General features: G+C 42.9%; 1 protein-coding gene across 1 annotated transcript; it reads right to left on the bottom strand.

Annotated features, from left to right (window-relative positions):
- Positions 1–23,632: 23,632 nt before the first annotated feature.
- LOC127301774 (homeobox-leucine zipper protein HOX11) lies at positions 23,633–25,556 on the bottom strand. Its single transcript, XM_051332042.2, has 4 exons — positions 25,194–25,556; positions 24,732–25,078; positions 24,556–24,635; positions 23,633–24,444 (listed from the first exon to the last, which is right to left on the bottom strand). Exons 1-4 carry the CDS (start codon positions 25,420–25,422, stop codon positions 24,084–24,086), a joined length of 1,017 nt encoding a protein of 338 aa, XP_051188002.1. The 5' UTR covers positions 25,423–25,556; the 3' UTR covers positions 23,633–24,083.

The raw sequence follows: 25,556 nt of genomic DNA on the forward strand, positions 1-25,556 counted from the left end.
CATTGCATAATGCTACTGGACATTAGTGGATCAAAGAAATTCATCCAACATAGCAAAAGAGGCAATGCGAAATAAAAGACAGAATCTGTCAAAACAGAACAGTTCGTATTGACGAATTTTAAAATGGCACCAGACTTGCTCAAATGAAAATGCTCAAATTGAATGAAAGTTGCGTACATATCTGAGGATCATGCACGTAAATTGGCTTAATTTTCTGAGCTACCTACAGGGAGGTGGACCCAGATTCGTGACAGCAAAGAAATCTGGAACTGTGCAGTAATCCAAATCTAGTACTTACTTTTCTATCAACGGCTTTACTTGGCACAACAAAACACAAAACTAAGATAAGGAGAGGTTGCTACAGTAGTAAACAACTTCCAAGACACAAATATAAAACAAAGTACTGTAGCAAAATAACACATGGGTTATCTCCCAAGAAGTTCTTTCTTTATAGCCATTAAGATGGGCTCAGCAGTTTTAATGATGCACTCGCAAGAAATAGTATTTGAAGCAGAAGAGAGCATCAAGAGGCAAATCCATAACACATTTAAGCCTAACATGCTTCCTATGCATAGGAATCTTGTAAATAAACAAGTTCATGAAGAGCAAAGTAACAAGCATAAGAAGATAGAACAAGTGTAACTTCAAAATTTTAAGCATATAGAGAGGTGTATTAGTACCATGCAAATTTCTACAACCATATTTTCCTCTCTCATAATAATTTTCAGTAGCTTCATGAACAAACTCAACAATATAACTATCACATGCAGCATACTTTCCATGATTTCCAAACACATAATTTTTATCAAGTTCAAGAATAGTGGAATTAAAAATTTCAAACTTACTTTTATTAATAATATAACAAGGTAGTTGATCAATCTCAAGAGATATGGGACACATAGATAAAGTTAATAACTCTCCAATCCCATTTTCATTAGTAGTACAATTAATATTATCAAGTAACATAGGACCATCATCTAGAGCTTTATCATAGACATTTGCCAAACAAAATTCTTTAGTACCATGCATTTCGACATCAGGCACAAACAAAGCATTATCATAAGATTTATCAAAGTAGCATGGATTATCATATATAACAGTAGCATAATTATTCTCACAAGTATTACTCATAGGTACTATTTCAAGAGAATCCACAGGAACATAACATTCAACCTCTTCCAGTAAGCATGGAGGACAATCAAATAGTGTAAGAGATGAAGAGTTACTCTCATTAGAAGGTTGGCATGGGTAGCTAATCCATTCTTCCTCCTTTTGTTCGTCGCTCTCCTCTTCTTTTTCATCCAATGAGCTTTCAGGTTCATCAATTTCCTCCTCTTTTTCATCCAATGAGCTTTCAGGTTCATCAGTTTCTTCTTCCACGGGTTCCTGCAAATTGTGAGTGCATTCTTGTGCATTAATGAGTCTCTCTTTATAATCAATGATATAAGGATTATTACCGAAGCATTCTATGCAACAATTAAGGATAGAAGAGACATAATCTTTAAGGTCCTTACAAACAACACAAGTTTCATAATTCTCAACCATGAAGGATTCGATCTCAGAGGCTCCCATAAACACGACAAATTGTTCTACCTCTTCGAACCCATAATGAATATAGCAATTCCGATTATAGTTCTTAATTAAAAATTCCTCACTAAAGCCACATTGAAATTTAAGATGTTTAGTATCCTGTTGAGAGCAACAGTTTATATCATGGCGTTTAAGCAAGATTTTAGCAATTGTATCCACTTTTTCTATCATAGCACTCATTATTTCACCGGCTCTTGATTTCCTATAATTATTATAACATTCTATGAGTTCCAAGTAGGTTGTTGGTTCTCCCATAACAGTAGTTTTTAATTTTTTGGTTTTTCAAATTTTTATGGATTTTTGGGTATATGAGACAAATAAAACAAGACAGAAATAAACTAAGCAAAAGTAAACTACGCAAACTAATACTAGACAGAAATAAACTAAGCACAAATAAACTAGACAAAAGTAAACTAAGCAAAAAAAAATAAAATAAAACAGAGAGAGAGGTAGAGTGTACTCCCCAGGTGAACTTATGAGTAGAGCTATGCCTCCCCGGCAACGGCGCCAGAAAACAGTCTTGATGACCCACAAGTATAGGGGATCGCGATAGTCTTCGAGGGTAGTATAACCCAAATTTATTGATTCGACACAAGGGGAGGTAAAGAATACTTATAAGCCTTAACAACTGAGTTGTCAATTCAGCTGCACCTGGAAAAGCACTGGCAACAGGGGTGATGTGAAAGTAGCAGTAATATGAGAGCAGTAGTAACAGTAACACATCAGCAGTAATAGTAACACAGAGGTAATATGATGACATGTAGAACAAGTATTTGATGATGAAATATGGACCGGGGTTCCCAGCGATCTACACTGGTGGTAACTCTCCAATAAGTGACAAGTGTTGGGTGAACAAATTACAGTTGGGCAATTGATAGGAATCAAAGCATTAAGATAGAACATCAGGCTTATTAATTATGTAGGCATGTTTTCCGTATATAGTCGTACATGCTCGCAATGAGAAACTTGCACAACATCTTTTGTCCTACCAGCCGGTGGCAGCCGGGCCTCAAGGGAAACTACTGGATATTAAGGTACTCCTTTTAATAGAGCACCGGAGCAAAGCATTAACACACCGTGAAAACATGTGATCCTCACATCACTACCATCCCCTCCGGTTGTCCCAATTCTTGTCACTTCGGGGCCATTGGTTCCGGACAGTGACATGTGCATACAACTTGTAGATACAATCTAAGCAACAATATAGAGCTTAAATCTAAGATCATGGCACTCGGGCCCTAGTGACAGGCATTAAGCATAACAAGATTGCAGCAACAATAACTTCACAAACTTTATAGATAGACTAATCATAATGTATCATCCATCGGATCCCAACAAACACAACACCGATTACATCAGATGAATCTCAATCATGTAAGGCAGCTCATGAGACCATTGTATTGAAGTACATGGGGGAGAGTATACCGACATAGCTACTGCTAGAACCCGTAGTCCATGGGGGAACTACTCACGGAGCATGATGGAGGCGGTGGCGTTGATGGAGATGGCTTCCGGGGGCACTTCCCCGTTCCGGCAGGGTGCCGGAACAGAGTTCTGTCCCCCGAATTGGAGTTTCGCGATGGCGGCGGCGCCCCTGGAGTCTTTCTGGAGTTTCGTCAATTCGTATCGCGTTTTTAGGTCGAAAGGGATTTTATAGGCGAAGAGGCGGCGCAGGGGGGCACCTGGGGGCTCCACACCATAGGGTGGCGCGGGCCCAGGCCAGGCCGCTCCGCCCTATGGTCTGGTGGCCCTCTGGCCCCTCTCCGACTCTTCTTCGGTCTTCTGGAGCCTTCCGGGAAAAATAGGAGGTTTGGCGTTGATTTCGTCCAATTCCGAGAATATTGCCCGAACAGCCTTTCTGGAACCAAAAACAGCAGAAAACAGGAACTGGCACTGTGGCATCTTGTTAATAGGTTAGTTCCGGAAAATGCATGAAATCATCATAAAGTGCAAGCAAAACATGTAAGTATTGTCATAAAACAAGCATGGAACGACAGAAATTATGGATACGTCGGGGACGTATCACCTGTGTGGTGCAAGTTTCCACCAGGTGCATCTCCCCTTGAGGATCAGCTCGGCCACCAAAATATCTATACTGTTTATCTTATTCTAACCTTGCCATTTGGCAATCACTTCCCTTTTTGTGTTTTGTTTGTTTTGCAGGTGATTGAGTTGTACAAGAAGATGATGTTGATCTTCTAGATTTAGTTTAGGATTTAATTTTCCTTTTCTCATACTTGTAATTGTAACTAAATTATTTCCCTTATTCACTTTGTAAAGACTTTGTATTAATATTGGATATTGTAAATGACTTTGTAAATGTGTATTCAATTAATAAAAATGTAATTTCCCTATTCTTAAGTTTCTAATTAATTTCTTATTATTGTCCTATTCCTAATTCAACATTGTTTGAATTATAATTGGAAAGTTATAATCTGAATTCAAATTTGAATTCAAATACTTATTTGAATTTATCTTTTATATTTTATTATAGATGATTGTTTGGAACCCAAATTCCGATTATTGTTTGCATAGTTGTCACTTATATTTGAGTCAAGTTTCACTTGCCTTTCTCACAAGTTCTGAAATCAACAAAGGTCATGTCAAAGTTTATCGCACTCACATCGATGACTAACTCGATTTTACCGATGCAAGAGAAACCTCGATCCCTTTGACAGTTTTAAACAACAGCGCGAAAATTCCCCGGATTTTCTATGCATGAATGCAATGCACACATCTGTTTCCTCTCTTTTTGTAACCCCCAATCCTGGGATATTACAGTCTCTCCCCCTTAAACTAAACTTCGTCCTCAAAGTTTGAACTCTCTCACGTTTCCGGAGTGTGGATCTGACTTATGCAGACTACGACTTCTCTCGAACTCCGTGGTGATCTCACTAGATATAATTGAATATATCCCTTGTCCAGATTCTTCCTGGAATTCATTAGGTTTTGTCTTACTTGAGCTTTCATACTTTCGAGTAAATATTATTCACTTTCTCAGGTTACAGTCCACTTCTTACTTCCTCGAGGTATAAACCTCGGCTTTTGGTCTGACATCCTTCTGAAAGTAGTGTTCATAATCTTATGAAAATAAGATCGAACTTTCTCTCAGTTCATACCTTCACCAACTATCTTGCTCAAAGTATTGATTCATATGGGATCCAACTGATCCCCCGCTCTCCCCCTTAAGGATGTCCTAATGGTTGCTAAGCTCATCTTCCCCGACCATCTGGCTCCGTGGTTAGGCTATATGTCTTTTCCTTGGCTTTCTATTGTACTTTTCTAGGGTATCCTATTTGAAATGATTGTGTACCCACATGGCTGTGAATACCAATACGATATGTTAGTTGGTTATGCAACTATGGTTATTCCAACTTTACACAGGACAAGTGTGTTGCCCATGAAAGCTTGAGTAATTTAAAGATATTATTCTGCAACTAATATTGTGCTACATGAAGAAGTTGTGTTCCACATACTGATTGGTTCAGAACAAATATGGTCAAAGTCCTATGCATCCGTCCTTGTGCTCCATCCACTTCCTTGTTCGAACTTCTTAGATGATGAGCTCCCCCGGTGATTTGAAAATTGGTTCATTGCTTCATTTGATCTTCGTACCAGATATGGATCCGGGCATTCTGATTTCATATGACCTAGTTGTCCACATCCAAAACAGGTAATATCCTGTTGCGTGCAATCCTTGGCATAGTGACCTTTTCTTGCACAGTTATGGCATCGAACTTGACTATAAAACGGTGTGATTGTCTCATCTCTAGTTTGGAAATTCATCTCTGAATGAGTTTGTTGTATCTGAATTGGTTGTGGTTCCAACCTTGCCTTCCGTTTTTTTTCATTCTGCACTTCTTCATAATCATTCTCCAAAGTAATTGCAGTATCCACTAGCTCGTGGAACCTTGTGCATTTGGTTAGATTCAACTGCATTTTCAGGAATGGATTCATCCCTTTTAAGAACCTTTTTATCCTTTTCTCCTCTGTGTTCACATCCTCTGCTGCATAACGTGATAAATGATCAAACTCTACTAGATATTTCCATACTGACAAGTCATTCTGCTTCAAGGTCTCGAACTCTCTTCTCTTTAGTTCCATGATACTTTCAGGAACCTGGGCTTCTCGGAACTTCTTCTTAAACTCGTCCCACGTGAAAACATGTTCCGTAGGTTGAATTAGAATCACGTTATCCCACCATGACGCTGCTAGTCCTGATAGTAGATATGTGGCATATCTAACCTTCTCTTCATCATTACACCGAACTGTCTTTAATTTCCGCTCAGTGTCCCTCAACCAATCATCCGCATCCATAGGTTCTGGTGCGGTAGCAAAAGTCAGTGGATTGGTTTGTAGGAATTCCGTAAGACTCACTCCTTTTGGCCCTCCATTTCTGATACCTCCATTATTCTCACGTATCAAACGACTGAAAAACTCATTTTGTTGTGCTAAGTTTGCTGCTCTATCCTCAGCCATCCTTTCCATGTACTCAAAGAATTCTTGCTCAAGCAGGACAGGGGTTGATGTTGACGATCTAGTGGCGGATAATGCCTCTTCCATCCGCTTAGCTTCTCTTTCCTGACCTTCTTTTGCCTCCCTCTCTTCATGAGTCGTTACTATTTCCTCAGTTGGTTGGTAACTCGTCTCTCCCTCACGCGATCCCATTTACCCTCTAGACCTGTAACATCAAGAAAGAACTCAATGATGCAACATGCATTTGCACACCAAGGTCAAACTTTATGCACGGATCTAGTCAATCAATGAAAATCCAATAAAAATCCAAGAAGATTCAGCTTTGTGCTTATAATACACATCATCATAGGCCTGAATAAAATAGTTGAGTAAGACATCTCTAAACATCAGGCCCTGATGTGTAGTATATAACACCACATAAGATAGGTTTATATCGTGATACTTAGCAAGAATATCTGGGATTCTGCTATTTGTCTCAACCTTTACCTTAATTGCACAATTGCAATGAGATAGACTTGAAACAAAGTGGTCTAGGATAGTTAAGGTTAACCTTGTTTTCTTGGGAAGTACTGACTTAGCTTCAATTTTATTGAGGACTACTTCACATGATATCTATGGTTCTAACATAGCTATTCTAAACTCATAACTATTAAAGTATAGCTCCAATACTTCCTAGTGTTTCTACCATAAGACTATGGTCATGATGTGCTTGGCACACTTCTTATTTTTTTGGAACACAATTCTTGCACTATTTGTTTAGCACTTGGCTTCTTATTGTACTCCTCCTAAATACTTTAGATGTTCTACTTCATCACATACTGATTCTCAGGTGAATCTTATATGATTACTATCCCTATCATGTATGTAGACATATTTTATTCCTATCTCTCTTCCTTACCTACCATGATTGACTCATCATGGTCGATACTACCTCATATGACTCATAGTTATCACTTACTATCAATTGTTTCACATGTCTAGATAATTTTACTTACTCATTACTTATCTTGGTCTACATCTTCTATTAAGATATCTTAATTACCTTCATCTTTTGATATTACTCCAATTACATGTATGGATATCTCTTACTTGACCATAACATGTGTTGGTACACATCTTCCAATAGGATATCTTCCTTATGGTTGTATCCTCTCTTTGCACTACCATGTATTGTATACCAACTGGGGTCTACTCATCTATTGTTTAAGGACTTCATGGTGAACTATATGTTTGGGATTAGCTAACTAACTTTATTTTATCTGGGTAAGCTAGCTAAGAAATGTTGACTCAAGTGTGTCAGGATTATTCTCAAGTGAATATTCATCTCAAGTCATAAAAAGTATTTGGTTTACCTAGGACACTTCCTATAGACACTACCAATCCTATAGGTCTCCTTTTAAAGGGTTTTAATCCTAGGGTCAAAGCATTTGCTCTGATACCAACTGTGGTGACCCGGCATACCACTGCATGGTGTAGTATGCAAGTCTGATATAACACCAATGAAACACCGTTCCACTCGTATTATATCGCTCAGAGTGGTACAACAGAAACATATGCGGGTCCAAGGCATGTCTATAGAATTACAACCCAGACTCTTTACAAAAGATCCACACAGCCTCCTACTTTACAATGAGGTAAAACTGCAAATAAACTCCAAAAGAACGACTCGTGATCTAATCTTATCACGTACTCTATTTATAGAGTATTTGACTAGCTAAAGAGGCTATGACTAGATTCTACCTAAATAGGAGCTAGGTTTAGGAAGCTAGTTCCCTTCTTCTACTTAATCTAGGTTTTCTCCATGGTAGTTGTGGTGTTTGACTCTTCCGGCAGGTTCCTGTCCCCTTGAAGTATTTGTAGACTCCTCGGTCTTCGAGTTGCACGGTAGATCCTCCTTCGATGGCTCCATATCTAAGCAGGGGATTTAAGAGTGGGATGAGTACGAGCGTACTCAACAAGTTCATTATAGGAAAGAGGTGTTTAATGCACTAGCTACGGCATTAGACCAGAAAGTCTAATACCCATGCAGGTTTTCATAACCATTTCTTAAAAAGGTTGCTTTTATTCAGAAGAACTATGTCCGTCACCTTCACCGGTTTACTAGAACTTCATGGAGCTCCTTTCCGGCCGCGTTCGCAGTTCCATATCCCGGAACAGGGAGTGACAGGTCACGATTCATTACACTCTGCAGAGGTGTGTTGCTTTACCCATAAGAGATCTTAACCTTGGAGCCAACCGAGTCTATAGTTCTCGTCCACACTTCCTTTGGTGTGAGGCCCGGTATAAGGTCATAGCCAATCATATTCCTCCGCTACCTCATACACCCACCCGTTGATGCAAACTCCGACCCTGGGTCCTCGCCGGTGCTCTTATACCAATTAAGGACGGCCCCCGACCACGACAACAGTTCAGGTCTCTACCATGAACTCCTTCGCCGGCAGCTGCAACCCATCATAGACCGCAATTACCGTGGGGAATTAGAATGGGATCCCCACCCTACCACTTGTCCTCTCTTGGATCAAGGGTACCACTTGTCCTCTCTTGGATCAAGGGTCTACGGTAAAGCGCATCCGTTGATGTACAAGAGGTGGAAATACAATTGACTATTCCGTCCCACTCCAGATCTTATGGTTAACACGGTTATTACGGCACAAGAATCACTGGCGACATTTGTTGTTTAATCCTAGATGGATATAAACCCTTGCAATGGAACCTCCACCATATCAACACAATCCATGGTTCCATTGCCCACCACATAGTCATATTCATAGTTATGAAAGTAGTGGTTTTGGTTTTTATGCAATAGTGATAACCATAGTACTTTGCAAGTAATTTGATAGAAATACTCAAATGACATGAGCAAGTGATGAACTTGCCTTTCTTGACTGCAAGATTATGCAGACAAGGTCTTCGATACGCAATAACTTCAAATTCTGAAATAGCATCATCGTCCGGTAAGGACGATGTTTAAAAGATTGGCAAGGATGCAATAATGCATAAGTATGAGATGCAATCGTTCTAAGCGTGACCTAACCCCGATGATTTAGGATTATTGAGTGGTAATGATTAGTTTCGGGTGTGTTGCACTTTTAGAATGATTCACAAACAAGGTTCTTATTCAAGGTTATGTTGTTTTTAGAATCATAAGCAAGTGGTAAAATGCATAGTAACAATCATACACACCAAGGAATAATAGTTGTATAATAAGTAAAGAGCAGTTGTCAAGTTTAAGTCCTATAGTGTAGGGTTGATGATTACTTGTTATATTCTTCAAAAGAATAACTTTTGAAGAACATACTTCTTAAGTAATAAGAAGTATTACAATTAAGATTGTGGTTGCCTAAGGTTTACCTTTGCATTCACTAAGTAAAGAATGTTTGGTTCCTAAATAGGATGGTTCATAAATATCTCACACTAGTAGGGTTTAGTGGAGTATGGAATGTAAGGTACTCATCAATCATGGTTACTATTAGGATTCATCACAATGTTGTGATGCTAATCATGGATAGTTAAGGATGGTGGTCTTGGGAATAGGAACTAGGGTTTTGCACTTGGTTGATCCTACTAGATCAACAAGTTTTATTTAGATGAGAGCATAGCATAGCAATTAACTAGTGTTAAGGTTCTTACATTTTATGTGATCATGGCAATTATTTAGTTGCTATTATGGTTTTATGTTTGAAAAGGAAAGTATCATGATCTCATGTTCCAAGCTAGGTTTAGGTTTAGAAGTAAATTAGGTTTCACATAAGCTAATAGAGTTAGGGTTTTAAATAGGACTTAGGGTTTATGATTCTCATGAAATTATGAAGTTGTGATTTCATAATGGAACTAAGTTTTCCTATTAGTGATATAGTGCCTAAAACAATAATTGGTAACAGAGTTAAAGTGATTAATTACTTTGAAATAAAATGATAATAGATTTAACATTATATTATGCCAAAAGGCTTAATAAAAATATGATAATACTATTAGGGTTTAGGGTTTTGAATTAATATTTGAAATAATAATTAGTTAGGATTGTCATATGGTTAAACACAATCATCAACAATTATTTGTTGTTTTACATGGCATTTCCATGCAAAGTAATATTTTCTTTATGTGAAGAATAGAAACAAGAAATTATATGCGTAGTTTTTAGGTTTTAATTGTTTAAGATTTAACATTACTCTTTTTCAAATTTAGAGGAAACTCCAAATTAATGTTTCTTTAGTTTCTAAATGATTTGTTATATATTATTATAGAGGTAATTTTCTGTTACCCACTTTTATTTATTTGTTGTTATCTAATTAATTTGTAAATGATAAAATCTTATAGAAAAGGAAATAAAGAAGAAAAGGAAAAAAATTTGGACCAAATGGCTTGTTGGGTTTGGCCCAATGGCCCGAGTCGGTTGGGTCTAATCCCAACCCGATCCCCACGCCTCGCTCGTCCGCACTCGTACACGAGGATGACCTCGTTCGATCCCCTCCTGGCGATGGCGTTGATGCCGTTCCGGCCGTCACCGCCCCGGCCATGCTGCTAGCCGATTCCGACGCCGCCGCTCATCCATGAGGCTTCGCCGCCCTCCTTCTTCTTCTCCACCAAAACTCCCTCGCCGCGGCGCCCCTGTCGCCCACGCCCACGCGCCCCTCTGCGAACCCTAGCCGCCTCCGATTACGGCCGTCGCCGGTCGATTCTGGTGCCGCCGTTGGTCGGCCCTGCATCGCCTTCTCTTGTACGCAAGACCCCCTCGCCTGATTTGGCGCTGGAGGTCTCCAGCGGTCACCCCCGACCCCGGAACCCTAGCTCCGCCCCATGCCTATCTGGTCATCGCCGGCCGCTCCTGGCGTTGCCGTCTGTTGGCGCCACCCCGACAAGATATTCGCCGTCGGCCCCCACCACCTGGATGCTCTCTGCTCCTGCGTGTGGCTCCGCCATAGGAGTTGATGCTGCCACCCACCGCCTCGACGCCTACTGCGGTGAACTGGTGGCGTGGCGGCTACTTCGTTCTCGACGCCGGCTGGACGGTGTCACCGACGCAACCCCGGCATCGCCTACTGCATCAACTCTCTACTCCACTCACTGTGAGCTAAATCCTCTCTCTTCTCTATATTGCCCATGACCATGCATTGGGAATTATGTGCTAGAAGGTTTACACTTAAAGGTGTAGTGTTCCTATTATATATTGAGCCGCACAATAATTGTTGATACTGCTGTGCCCCAGATGTTATTGTGGTGCCATAATCCATCTATATGTAATGGGTCAAGGTCCTGATAACTTCGGTGAGGCTATGTGCTCTGGGAGGTTAACTGTTAATAATTTCCTTGATGGCTTATTGGTGGGTTTGTATGCATACATATTTATAATTGTTTTGCTGCTGCTAGGTTACTACTTGGTTGGCCTGGGATTAGTTTCCTGGACCCTAAGTAGCTTCACGAATTAAGTTGCTTAATAACTGGCTGCTCTACCAGTTGCTATCTATCTGTGATGCCCCTGTTTGGATGAGTTATTCATCCAGGCTTATGCTTCTTTGCGAGTGTATACTTGATAAGAACATATACAATATATATTTGATCTCTGGCTATTTGGATGTTTTTATATCTTATGGGTGTTGCTGGTACTTACTGAATCATGTGCATACATGATTTGATCATGGAAGTCTGTTGTTGGCTACAGGAAACTTTGTCCAGTCCTTGGGCAGATCTGGTGCTATATAAATAAATAGATAAGAAGAGATGCTCTTCTTACTGGATTCAGATGCTTTATTAGTTGCTTGGATTGCAATGTGATGATTTGCTAGATCTTGAATAAGATCTGGTTGTGGGTTAGCACTGGTGGATGCTTTATATTTGTGGGGTTCAAAAATAGAGTGATAGTAGATGAACTTAACTGGTTGCCACTGTTGCTTGATGAAAAGATACCATGATAGGTTCATATAGGAACTTTTGAGTTCCTGAACCTGAAACTGATGGTATAGTCTTATATTCCTTTTAGGTAGCTTTTTCTGTACAAAGTTGTCTATGTGCTAGTCTTGTTAAATTAAAACTGTGTTGTGGTACCTTGGTAAAAGGATGCATAGCTGCTGATTTTGATTACCTAGATGATGTGCTGGACAAACTTTGTTATGATTAAAGTTGCCAGGGAGTTTGAGACTAGATCCAAATGATGTTAAAATCGTCTTCAAACGATTTCTGTTTGGTAAGATATTTGGTTTGGACCCTATGATGCTTGAGTTAAATTAAATGGACAGATCCATGCTTGACCTAGCCGATGATGCAAAGGCTGAGGCTCAATATTGGATAAGGACAGATACTAAAAGATGGCTTTCCCAATCTCGATGATGTTGCAGCATAGCACCTCTATGCCTATCTGAGAGAAATAGATCCCTCCAACCCTCCTGGATAAAAATCTAGTTGCAGGGTATAAGGACCTGATGGCTTCATGTTTTCCCCCGTATTTCACTTCATGTGGTCATGCAAATGCAAGAACAGATGTTTGCATTTCTGGTGGATTCCTACCTTCTGATCTTGATAGCTTGAGCTTCTTGATTCTGGAGTAAAACCTTTTCCTTGTGCTAGCCTGTAGCTCCTGATGGCTTGATTTGCTTCCTGATGGTTTTGAGTGGCCAACTATGGGTGTTCTTGAGTTCTACCTTTTCTGGATAACTACTGATGTGTGTGTGCTAGGAGAACTGCTGGTACTATTTATACTGTTGTAGCTGTGTTGACAACACACCAACCGCATGTGTGTGTGAGCTGCCTGCCTGTGTGGTGCAAGTTTCCACCAGGTGCATCTCCCTTTGAGGATCAGCTCGGCCACCAAAATATCTATACTGTTTATCTTATTCTAACCTTGCCATTTGGCAATCACTTCCCTTTTTGTGTTTTGTTTGTTTTGCAGGTGATTGAGTTGTACAAGAAGATGATGTTGATCTTCTAGATTTAGTTTAGGATTTAATTTTCCTTTTCTCATACTTGTAATTGTAACTAAATTATTTCCCTTATTCACTTTGTAAAGACTTTGTATTAATATTGGATATTGTAAATGACTTTGTAAATGTGTATTCAATTAATAAAAATGTAATTTCCCTATTCTTAAGTTTCTAATTAATTTCTTATTATTGTCCTATTCCTAATTCAACATTGTTCGAATTATAATTGGAAAGTTATAATCTGAATTCAAATTTGAATTCAAATACTTATTTGAATTTATCTTTTATATTTTATTATAGATGATTGTTTGGAACCCAAATTCCGATTATTGTTTGCATAGTTGTCACTTATATTTGAGTCAAGTTTCACTTGCCTTTCTCACAAGTTCTGAAATCAACAAAGGTCATGTCAAAGTTTATCGCACTCACATCGATGACTAACTCGATTTTACCGATGCAAGAGAAACCTCGATCCCTTTGACAGTTTTAAACAACAGCGCGAAAATTCCCCGGATTTTCTATGCATGAATGCAATGCACACATCTGTTTCCTCTCTTTTTGTAACCCCCAATCCTGGGATATTACATTTTCAAAGCTTATGACCGATAGGTTTGAGATGTCTATGATGGGAGAGATGAAGTTCTTCCTTGGTTTTGAGATCAAGCAATTGAGAGGAGGAACCTTCATCAACCAAGCAAAATATCTCCAAGACATGCTCAAGAGGTTCAAGATGACCGAGATGAAAGGTGTTGCCACTCCTATGGTTACCAAATGTCATCTTGCACTTGATCCCAATGGTAAAGAGGTGGATCAAAAGGTATATCGCTCCATGATTGGATCCTTGCTTTACCTTTGTGCATCTAGACCGGACATAGTGTTGAGTGTTGGTGTGTGTGCAAGGTATCAAGCTTCTCCTAAGGAGAGCCACATGATAGCTCTCAAGAGAATCTTTCGATATTTGGTTGATACCCCAAGATATGGTATTTGGTGCCCCAAAGGCTCAAGTTTTATTCTCAATGGTTACACCGATGCGGATTGGGCGGGAGACAAGGATGATAGGAAATCAACCTCCGGGGCTTGCCAATTTCTTGGTAGGTCCTTGGTGTGTTGGTCATCTAAGAAGCAAAATTGTATATCTCTCTCCACCGCCGAAGCCGAATATGTTGCCGCCGCAAGTGGATGCACTCAATTGTTATGGATGAGGCAAACTTTAAAGGAATATGGTGTCATTTGTGACAAAGTGCCTCTATTATGTGACAATGAAAGTGCTATCAAGATTGCCTATAATCCGGTGCAACATTCAAGAACGAAGCATATTGAGATCCGGAATCATTTCATTAGGGATCATGTTGCCCGGGGTGATATTGAGCTTATCTATGTTCCTACCAAAGATCAACTTGCCGATATATTCACGAAGCCTCTTGATGAAGCAAGGTTCACTTATTTGAGGAATGAGCTAAATATCATTGATTCAAGGAGTATAGCTTGACCATCTTGCAAACACACCTTCGTCTCAAAACTTTATTTGGTTTAGATGTGGGCATGGAAATAGGGGGAGTGCGGTTTAAATTATTGAGCTATCCCTCCCCCCATAATGCCAACATTAAGAAATCATTCTCTTTATATCATATGTTGATATGTGAGCTTCAATGATGAGTAGTGGCTTGGACCCAAGATATATCTTCGCGGTGCCATGCCACAACACTCATATATGGTGGCCTAGGCCACCACACTCTTCTTTGTGAAGAGTTGGAGTTATTTGGATCTTATCGCCTTTTATTTGACAACTCCATGTTCTTATGGGAAATCACTCTAGTTTGGCCTTATTTGCTCATATCTTGCAAACTTGAGTGACCATGTACCATTAACAGTTTGTATCTTCTAAAACCTAAGCCTACTCTCTCCTATAAGCCATTTCCATCTTGCTCATTTGTCATGTTTGGTAAAAACTTAGAGTTTGAGGTGTTTCGGTCGGATGATCTAGGTTGCTCCATCTTATTGGTAAATTTGCACCTTATATGTGACGTGATACATTATTGCATCACATACGGGTCATGCAAATAACCAACGAAAGATGGGCCGGATTCCCGGTGATTCTGGAATTTTCCAGAACCCCGGATAATCCGGCCCCAGGAGACACCGGAAAATCCAGCCCGGCCGGATTATCCGCCCTAAGCTAGGGCCAGATTATCCGGCCTGGGCAGATCTTGAAAGGGTTGAGGACGAGGCCGCGGGGGGGCCAAACGGTTCACACCACCCCCCACGCGCCTCTCTCCCCTCTTTCTCCTCTCAAGTTCGCCGGATCTCCTCCTCCTCGCCGGAGACGCTCCGTCCGCCCCCTCTCGGAGTTCTTGGGTGGATCGGGTGCATCTCCTCCCTAGCTACCTTCTCCTCCAAGCAGTTTCCACAATGGATGTGGGTATGATTCACAATCTCTAACCCTAGATGTTGTGTTTTATATGTGCTATTTTCTTGGTGGAATTGGTGTCTAGTTGTTCCAAATCAATTGTAGTGTACTCCTCTTGCATGCTATGAGGCCGATCTAGTCTTAGACAAGCTTTTGATTGGAAAACTGCAAATTTCGCAGGGCCGGATTATCCGCCCCCCGAGCAGGCCGGATTATCCGGCCAGGCCGGATTATCCGCCCCCAGGGGACACCGGATTATCTGGACTGGAGCTTCATCGCCGCTGCAGTTTTTGCTTCAATCTATCATGTCTAGATTTGTACCGACTTATAGCATGTTTCTCGAGTATATTACTGTATCTTACATGACTTATGAGCATTACCTTCTCTTTGCTACCCGCCTTTGCTTCTCATAGGTGGTGCTTCTCGGGGTGGTCGGAGACGCTCAAGGCATGATCGATCTAGTGACGAGTTTGCACCCAATGCACCTCGCAAGTCCGTCTCTTCAAGGCGGAAGAACAAGGAAGTGAGGGAGAACTACAAGGCCATGGACCCAGTCTCTTATTCCGCTATCCGCATGAAGAACTGGTATGAAGATGTCCCAAGGGATGAAGAGATAGAGGGCAGGAGATACTGGTGCATGGAGCAGGAGTTCATCTACAAGGACGTCTATGAGCCCATGAAGAATCTGAGACCCATGCAAGCTATCAATGTGGACATTCTGGCTGTCAACAATCACTTTGAAGATGCAATCTGGGTAGCTGGAAGGATGGGCTTGCTTGATATCATGAAGATTCAATGTGACTATAGCCCAGATTTGGTGAAGCAATTCTTTGCCACTTTGGCAATCAAGAAAGATGAGGAACGCACTATGGAATGGATGACTGGCTCCACTCACTGCAGTGCCACTCTGCGCCGATTTGCTGGTATTCTTGGAGTTCCTGTTGATGGGGGTCGTCGCCTTCATGGACCACAACATACAGATAAGAATGCTCTTGTGGATCTCTATACCTCAGCGGGAAAATTTGGTTTTGCTAAGGGGCTGCTTCCCATATACAGTCAGTTGCTTCGGTTCTTTCGGGCAACCATTTGCCCAAGTGGTGGTAACAATGATGCTCTCCGGGGAGCCCTTGTGGACCTTATGCACCTCAGCTATAAGTGTGCTCGTGATGTTACTGAGGAACGGAACTACACTCTTGATGTCATGGACTTTATCTTCCATGAGATCCATGATGCCATGGTCTCCCGGACCACCATACCCTATGCACCCTACATTCAGCTTCTCATCAACAACTCTGTGGCTTTGGGTGGTGAAGACTTGAGTGGGTATCCTTTGGTGAAGCACAATATCAAGAAGGCCTACAGGCTTAAGCCAGTCTCTTCAGCTGTACCTGCTCCTGACACTTTCATGGGTGATGCTCGTTCTAGTGGTTTTGCTCCTGCTCGTCATCCTGATGTCCCGGCTATGAGGAAGCAAGTGAGCCGGCTTAGTTGGTTTCAGTGTCACATCCTTTGCATGAACATTGAGATCCATAAGGAGAACTATGCAGCTAGCCGAGAGCGTTCTGAGATTAAGCATACTCAGGCGGTTATTCTTCACAAGCTCAGTGGTGATCAAGGACCCCCGCCTCAGCCTCCAGCTCACCAGGGTTACAGTGGATGGCACTCTGCACAGGTTCCATGGAGTGATCTTGATGATTGCCTTCAAAGGTCCAACACCTCTCGCCGCTCTCCGGATGCACCTAACGCTGATGAGGAAGAAGAGGAAGCGGCATACCAGTCCGATGATGAAGAAGCCTCCGAGTGATTCCCATGGGACGTGTAGCATCGCGCTTGTCCCCTTTTTGGCGTCTCGATGTCAAAGGGGGAGAAGTGTTCTATTAGGATTCTCGGGGATTTGCATGGTTTGGGCACAAGCATATGCGTTTATCATTCTTATATTGCTTGTGTTCCCTCTTCTTTGAACTATTTGGTTTGTTTGTGTGCCGTTCAAAACTATGTGCTATGTGGTGTGAGACATTGTCATGGTTTTCGGATTTCTATTTGTTGAGATCAAGGATATTACATTATGTGTGATGCTATATCTCCGTATTATATATCTACACATGGGTATGATTTCTTACATCCTATCTCAACTTCATATTTGTCGATGTCTATGTGTTAGAGCTCATGTTGGATACCTCTTGTGTTGAGGCACCTCACTCCTATGTGTTGTGTATTTGTATTCAAATGCAAATTACTTATATGCACACATGTAGGGGGAGTGCCTCTATGTTTTGCCATCATGCTTGTCTCTATAGTGATTCTCTTGCAAATCCGTATATTGTCATCAAACACCAAAAAGGGGGAGATTGAAAGAACATCTCTCACATTATGTTTTGTGTGTTTGATGTCAATATATGTGATACACTAATGTTTGTTTAAGTGGTACAGGGATTACATAGATATTTATTCATGTGTGTTGGATTTGATCGTCTGTCAAAAGAAATCAGAAAAAGTTGGCCAGGCCGGATAATCCGGGCCGGATATTGTTGAAATATCCGGCCCCCTGATTTTGGCTAAGTCTCATGAGGAAAAGCAGCGCAGTATAGGGGCCGGATTTTTGCCCAGATATTGTCCCGGTATTGTACCAGGGCCGGAATATCCGGGCCGGATATTTTGGAAATATCCGGCCCCCTCGATTTTGGCTAAGGACTGGAAGAAAAGCAAGTCTGGCATAGGGCCGGACATTTGGCCGGATAAAGTCTCAGTTTTGTCCCGAAGGCCGGATTATCCGGGGGGGGGGGGCGGATTATCCGGCCCTTACTTAGGCCGGAATATCCGGCCCCCCGGAAGCTGTAACGGCTCAATTTTGAGGGGAGGTATAAATACCCCCCTTCTTCTACCTTGGTTGCTTGCTCAATCATTACACAAGAAATCTGCCAAGCCACCTCCATTAGAGCCACCTCAAGAAACTCAAGATTTGCAAGATCTCCTTCCTCCCCCAACCAAAGCTCTTGATCTTTGGAGATTCGAAGGAGAAGACACCGATCTACATCCTCACCAAAGCGTTCTTCATTTCCCCCTCTCTTGTTTGAGGGATCTCATGCTAGTGTTCCTATTTGGTTCCCTAGTTGATTTGTGTTGATGTATTGTTGTTGATTGTTGTGTTGTAACAGATTTGGGAGCCTCCAATTTGGTTGTGGATGTGTGCCCCAAGAACCTTGTAAAGGCCCAGTTTCCGCCTCGAGGAAATCCCTTAGTGGAAGTGGGCTAGGCCTTCGTGGCGTTGCTCACCGGAGATCTGAGTGAAGCTTTCGTGGCTGTTGGTTTGACTTTCGTAGCAACCACACTCCTCCAAACGTAGACGTACCTTCTTGCAAAGGAAGGGAACTACGGGAATCATCTCCGTGTCATCGCGTGCTCCACTCTCGGTTACCTCTATCCTATTCTATCTCTATATTGCTTAGATATATCTTGCTTAGTTGTTAGCCTTGTCATATAGGTAAATTCACTTAGTTGCATATCTAGAGAATTTACCTTTTGTGTCAAGCCTAAATTGAAAAAGAACTAAAAATTGGTTAGCACCTATTCACCCCCCCTCTAGGTGCGGCATACGATCCTTTCAGAGGTGTGCTTGATCAATTCATTGAAGATATCAACAAGAAGTCAAGCATCACCTTTGGTTACAACTCAAAGGGAAAGGTACTTGGGTATGGCAAGGTGGCAATCTCTAAGGACTTGCGCCTTGAGACGGTCATGCTTGTTGAATCCCTTGGCTATAACTTACTTTCTATATATCATCTTGCCGATGCCGGTTACAATTCATATTTTACTAATTATTGTGTGAAAGTCTTTAGGAGTGACAATCTCAAATTTGGTCCTTGTTGGATATGTGGAGAACAACCTTTACGTGGTTGACCTCTCGAAAGAGAGCTACTCTCCCTCCACATGTCTAATGGCGGCCAAGCATGACGAAGGTTGGTTGTGGCATCGCCGCCTTGGTCATGTCAACATGAGAAATCTTAAACAACTCCTAAAGGGTGAGCACATTGTGGGACTGACCGGCATTTCTTTTGAGAAAGATCGTGTTTGCAGTGCATGTGTAGCCGGAAAGCAACTCAAGAAGAAACATCCTATCAAGAGTATCGTCACCACATCTAGGCCTTTGGAGCTCCTTCACTTGGATCTCTTTGGGCCATCACACTATGATACTCTTGGTGGGAGCAAGTATGGACTTGTCATTGTTGATGATTACTCAAGATACTCTTGGGTCTTTCTCCTTAAGTCTAAGGACGAGACCCATAGAGAGTTCATCACCTTCGCCAAGAAAGCTCAACGTATGTATGAATCCGAGATCAAGGCGATTAGGACTGACAATGGCACCGAGTTCAAGAACTACACCATGCAAGAGTTTGTTGATGATGAGGGCATCAAGCATGAGTTTTCGGCGCCATACACCCCTCAACAAAATGGTGTTGTTACAGAGTCCGGGAGGGTTTCCAACCCGTCCCGCAAGATTACAAGTAGTACTTCCTAATACAACTCTAGCTTTTCTTAATAATAACTTGGGCTTCTGAAACTTCTTATTCTTCGAGTCATGGGCCTTCAGTAAACCCCGGGTACCATCTTCGGCAGACCCATTGGGGATGCCTATGTCACTCCGGGACCTACCCCTGTTCAAAAAAAAGAGGAGTGAAGAAACGACAATGGACAAATAAGTGCTAAACGGATTCTGTAGTTTGCAAACAAAGGAGGGCTCAACCCACAATTTCGTCATCCTCGTTTCTCTAAGCTATCCATCGTCTAAACTCTACTTTGTCTTGCAAGCCAAGTAAAAAAAATTACTTTTAGAGGTGTCGAATGTTTCCAGTTTCCACACCGCATTGTGCATATCAGAGAAGGTTGGTCCCGAAAATTGCACTTTGTAGTCCCACTTGGCCTTGTATTGACCTCTATTCGTATGGTGGATTAATTTTTTCAGTTATTTATTAGTCATGCGGTATTACTTATTTAGTTGGTATTATTTAGACGATGTTAGTGTAGTCATTTTTATTAATTTATGTTGTACTATTTGCACAATATATTTCCGCGGTGCATAGCGTTCGAAACAAACAAAAAAATAGGTCAGCAGGCATGTGAGATCTAGATAAATTTGGAATTTACTACGGTCCTAGATTTGTCTGAACAACTTCTTTGAGAGCTGATCTAAGTGAGTATGAGTATGTGGAGTTGGACTTTCCGGCCCCTCAAACATGATCTATTAGTCAGTTGAAGAAGCGGTTTATAGTTAATTGATGCTTAATCCTCAAACATACACTATCGGTGTGCATGCGTTGTTGACTAACTTTAGCTCAAAAATATTGTGGCATTTGAAGCCCATAGACCAGACATCTCAATGGTTGCATTGGTTACAAGCGTGCGAGCGTAAGGAAACTCACCCCATCGCCTTATTGCTTCCCGTGGTGAAGGAGGCCACTTCGCATGATGGCGGGGGTGAGTTTGATACATATCAGAACTTATGAGATGGATGTATCTATGTTAGCTAGCTTTATGCCAGAGTTTGTGTCACACGTTGGAGGCAGTGATTATGAATAAGGGCATACCAGTCATGTAGTAGAAAGAGATGCTGATAGTGGCAAGGTTGATTAAGACAATGAACAAGGGCACATGCAGATGGAAGAGGAAAAAATGGATAGATTGGTTGATAATGTTGATTCTGATGATTCGAACAAAGAAGAGAACGAGGAAGAGGCCATGATCCCTCTTTGTCATGGGTGAAGGAAACTCCAGGTAAACCCTAGCATTTTTTCTAGAAATGTGTGCAAATTTTTTCCCTAGTCTATTAATTAAGGAGAAGTTTGACAAAAAATAAAACAAGGAAAATACAAAATTCTACTCTACCGGGATGAATTAATCGAAGCACTTAGCACCCGCTATCACCCACCCAGAAGTAAGCTTCCCTCTTAATTTTATTTAGGATTAAGTGCATGCTTATTGTGGAACATCGATCATAGCTTTTCCCAAAATTTCCCAATTGACAAACTAAGCTGAGAGAGACGACAGCCATTCGCTTAAGAATGGAGCCATACATCAGCACACTCCACCAATCTTTACTGTGAGGCCTGACCATTGGCTCAAATGAAGTTCAGTGATGCCCACCAATTTTTAAGGGTGCCCCAAAGATGAATGGAGAAACGACAATAGAAGAATAGATGGTTAACCGATTCCATAGTTTGCTTTCAAATAGAGTACAACCCACAATTTGGTCATACTCGTTTCTCTGAGCGATCCGTCATCCAAACTCTATTTTGCGTTGCAAGCCAAGCAAATAATTTTAATTTTGGAGGTGCTCAAGCTTTCTACACTATGTTGTGCATATTAGAGAAAGTTGATCACAAGAATTGCGCTTCATAGAACGACTTTGCAGTGTATTGACCACCATATGTGAGTTTCCAACTAATGTCAACTTTCGTGGCATCATCAAGGTTCACATTTTGGGAAAGGGCCCAAAGATCTGCAAATTGGGTTACATGGTGAATGGAGAAATTGTCTCTGAAGTCCACATTTTCAATCTAAAAATTATCTTTCATGGCATGATAGATCTTCCACGATTTCCTTTTTGGTGATGCAAGGTGGTTTCTCGATAGGCTTTCTCTCTTCTAGCCATGACGCCTCACAAAAATTTATCTTGTGACCTTCTCGACAGTGATAGTTGTGGCAGCATAGAAAATGTCCATATCTTGCTTTGAGCATGAATTTCCTTATCCCACCCAAATTTTATCGGGATCCTTCCACTTGATCCACGACCACCAGAGATGAAAAGCCATCGCAACCTTATCCATATTCATGACACCTAACCCTCCAAGATTTTAGGGACAACAAACCATTTCCCAAGTTACTTTACATTTGGCACCGGTGGTGGTATCTTTAGCCGGCCAAAGAATAGCTCTATCTACTATTGATGAAGTTCATGGCCGAACCACAAGTGAGGTCATGTAATATGTAGCTTGCGAAGTTACGACCGATTCTACAAGGGTCGAATGTATTTTCCCGTCCATGTTGGTAGCTTCCCAGCGCACTTGTCTTCATGCTGTTGGAATCTAGAAATCAGTTTGTTTAGGTTCTCAAACCGATAGTGGAATCCCGATGTACTTCAAAGGGAGAGAAATCCGCGTGTCTAGAATGCCTTCAATAATATCATCAAGATTGATTTGCCTACATCTAATGGAAACCACAAAGTTCTTTAAAAAAATCATAGCCGGGTCACCTCCAAAGTTCTATAGAATTAATGTGAAGCTACGCGTGCCTTCTTTGAATCTTTGATAGGTGCACGAAACAACACCACTTCATCCATATATAAAGAGGTTCTCAAAATGGTTCCTAGCCCCCTGAAGTTTGAGAAGGAGACCATGCTTGCATCATCAAGGATTTGCGTGAGTGGGTAAATGGCGAGAACGAAGAGTAGTGGAGACAAGGGGTCATCTTGACGTAATACACAAGTGTCCAGGACAATGCCATTGAATATGATGCGACAAGAAGAAGTTGATAATAGAGCAACGATCCAATAGTGGAACCGGCTTGGATGACCCCAACGTTAGAGGATGTTGAGAATGCATTCCCGTCGAATGGAATAAAAAATCCTTGCTCATCAAGCTCCAATAAGACGGTGAAATCTCTCTGCAAAATTCTTGACATATAAGAAATGTCATCTCCTCGCTGGAAAAGCAATCCCGTCGAAAACTGGCGTGGTTTCCTTTTTTATGGGATTTCTTTTCGAGAAGGAGGAGACTTGAGAACAAAAATTGATGTGTACTTTTTTTTTATGAAAACTGCTATGTACTTGATGGAGGAGTAGTGTGGACAGCAGATGTGGGTTATGGGACGTGTGTGCCAAACCGGGCCATAAGAGGACCACCAGTACTACTCAAGATGTTGGTTATGGCGTGGGTCTTGGAGTACAACGTAGTAGTATTCCTTGGACAGGTCCGCTATAAGTATATATGAATATGATGGGCTGACAATGCAAACAACTCTCGCGGTCGGTGGTAATACGGTTTTCGTCCATATACTCCTACTCGCAAAGAATATACCATGATTGCACAAACACTCATACGTAGTATGATATCTTTATCCCTCTATCTCTTCGAGAGAAAATCTTGGTTACTCATTTTCTTCTTCTTTTCACTTGAGTAATACTAGTAAGAGTAAGTGGCAGTGTCCATCTCAAAAAGGAGAAAAGAAGCAAGAGTAACTGTCAGTGCAGACCGGAGAGTAACTCCACCGATGGATACAATGGGAGTCATGATTTCGCAAATCAGCGGCCGGCGCAGACCATCGCCGCAGTGCTTTCAGCTTCAGCTACTACCAAAAGTGAAACCAAAGTGCTTTCCAACTTTCAGTCTTTCACACAACAAACACAAGAATAAAAAATAAAAACCAAGAGCCATTCCTCTTGCTTAACTAAAACGAAGTATACTGAGAAGCCACAGAGATAAAGGTTAATACTAAGCTCTACTGCAACATTTCTGCTCCGAGCATGCATCCCGGCCGTCAACGGGTCCGATCTGACGACAGGCGCGGCACCAGCTGGGGTTTTCATTTCCACAAACCCCTCGGCGAATGGGAAGCCACGAAAAAATCCCGCGGAAAATACAAGAAAAGGTGAGCGTATTTACAAGCTCGCCGGAGGCGAAGAAGAAATCCGGCGAAATCGCTAGCTAGCTCGATGGTGCCTGCGCCTGCGGCTGGGCGGGCACCGGGAAGCTGCGGGCCGACGAGAAGAGCGCGGCGAACGACGACGGCCTGCGCTCCGGCGCGGCGGCAATGCTGCCACCGGCGGCGGGCGCTGCCGCCGACGCAGCGGCGGCAGAGGAAGGTGGCGCGGAGGTAGAGGCGACGCGCTCGCAGGAGGGGCACATGGAGAGGGTGGTAGCCGGGAGGTTCATGTAGAAGGGGTGCACCGTCTTGAGCGCGCGCAGCTCGGCCAGCTCCTTCTGCAGCCGGCGATTCTCCTCCGTGAGCGTCTCGCAGCAGCGCTTGAGGTACTCGCAGTCCACCTCCGTCTGCTTCAGCTTCGTCCTGGAGAAGAGACACGCCAAAGCAAAGCAAAAGACGCTTTTTAATCCTTTTTTCATGGACTGCTAGTTAGATTCTTTCGTTCGATTTTTTATGCAGAGAGCGTGCACGTACCTGGCTCTGCGGTTCTGGAACCACACCTCCACCTGGCGCGGCCGGAGGTTGAGCTGCTTCGCCAGCGCCACCTTCTGCCTCTGCGCGCGATCGACACGGCCATGGAGCGACGTCAAGCGAGCGATCAAGAGGAAAACTAATCGTGTTCGATGAATCGAGTTGATCTGCTTACGTACCGGGTTAAGGGTGCTGTGCTCCTTGAAGCTCTCCTCCAGGAACGCGGCCTGCTCCTTGGAGAGGCGCAGCTTCTTGCGCGCCGACCCGCCGTCGTCCTCGTCGCTGCCTCGGGACCCGCCACCGCCCTGAGCGGCGTCGTTGGGCCCGCGCTCGCCGTGCGCGGAGAAGTCCATCGGGAAGGAGCCGCCGCTGTCGTTGGGCGAGGACGACACGGCCGCGCCGGCCGCGGCGGCGTCCTCCAGCTCATCCTCCGCCGCCGCCGCCGCCGAGTACGCGCCCCACGCCGACGCGCCGCACGACGGCGCCTGGTTCACGTCGAAGCCCCGCGTGGACGCTTCCAAATGCCCTGAGCAAACAGATCGGCCGGATCGCCCCATTTTAATACCGCTATTTCGGTGGCGATCTCCTCAGACATGCAAGAAATCCAAGAACGGGAAAAAGAGAAGGCATGCAAGACTCACTGCTGTCGGACGGCCACGGGAAGCCGAGGGCGGGCGCCATGGGCAGGAGCGCGAGCCGCATGGTCGGCTCCGGCGAGGACCCGCACCTCATCGCGCCGGCGGCGACCTCCAGATCCCTCCGCCCGCGCTCCTCCCTCCTCGCCACCCCCGCTCCGCCAACCCCGAGCCCGAGCCCCAGCTCCCTCCCGGCTTCCGCCATGGCATCCCCCAAACTCAACCCCAACTCCATGACCTTCCACACTAAAGCAGATGAGAGCCGCGTACCAACAGGATGATGATGGTATGGGCCCTTGTAAATGCGCAAGGATTCCGAGGTTTTATAGGAGCGGGGACAGGGACGGCACTCCTCCCGGCTCGTCTGCG

This window comes from Lolium perenne, chromosome 5 (assembly GCF_019359855.2).
Source record: "Lolium perenne isolate Kyuss_39 chromosome 5, Kyuss_2.0, whole genome shotgun sequence".
In the NCBI taxonomy this organism is placed as follows: domain Eukaryota; kingdom Viridiplantae; phylum Streptophyta; class Magnoliopsida; order Poales; family Poaceae; genus Lolium; species Lolium perenne.

Bases quoted from the DNA above. Each gene is read 5' to 3' on its own strand.
- LOC127301774 (XM_051332042.2), bottom strand. From the start codon at position 25,422: ATGGAGTTGGGGTTGAGTTTGGGGGATGCCATGGCGGAAGCCGGGAGG. The intron at 24,636-24,731 runs GTACGTAAGCAG...GATCGCGCGCAG, and splicing joins AGCACAGCACCCTTAACCCG to AGGCAGAAGGTGGCGCTGGC. The intron at 24,445-24,555 runs GTACGTGCACGC...TCTCTTCTCCAG, and splicing joins TTCCAGAACCGCAGAGCCAG to GACGAAGCTGAAGCAGACGG.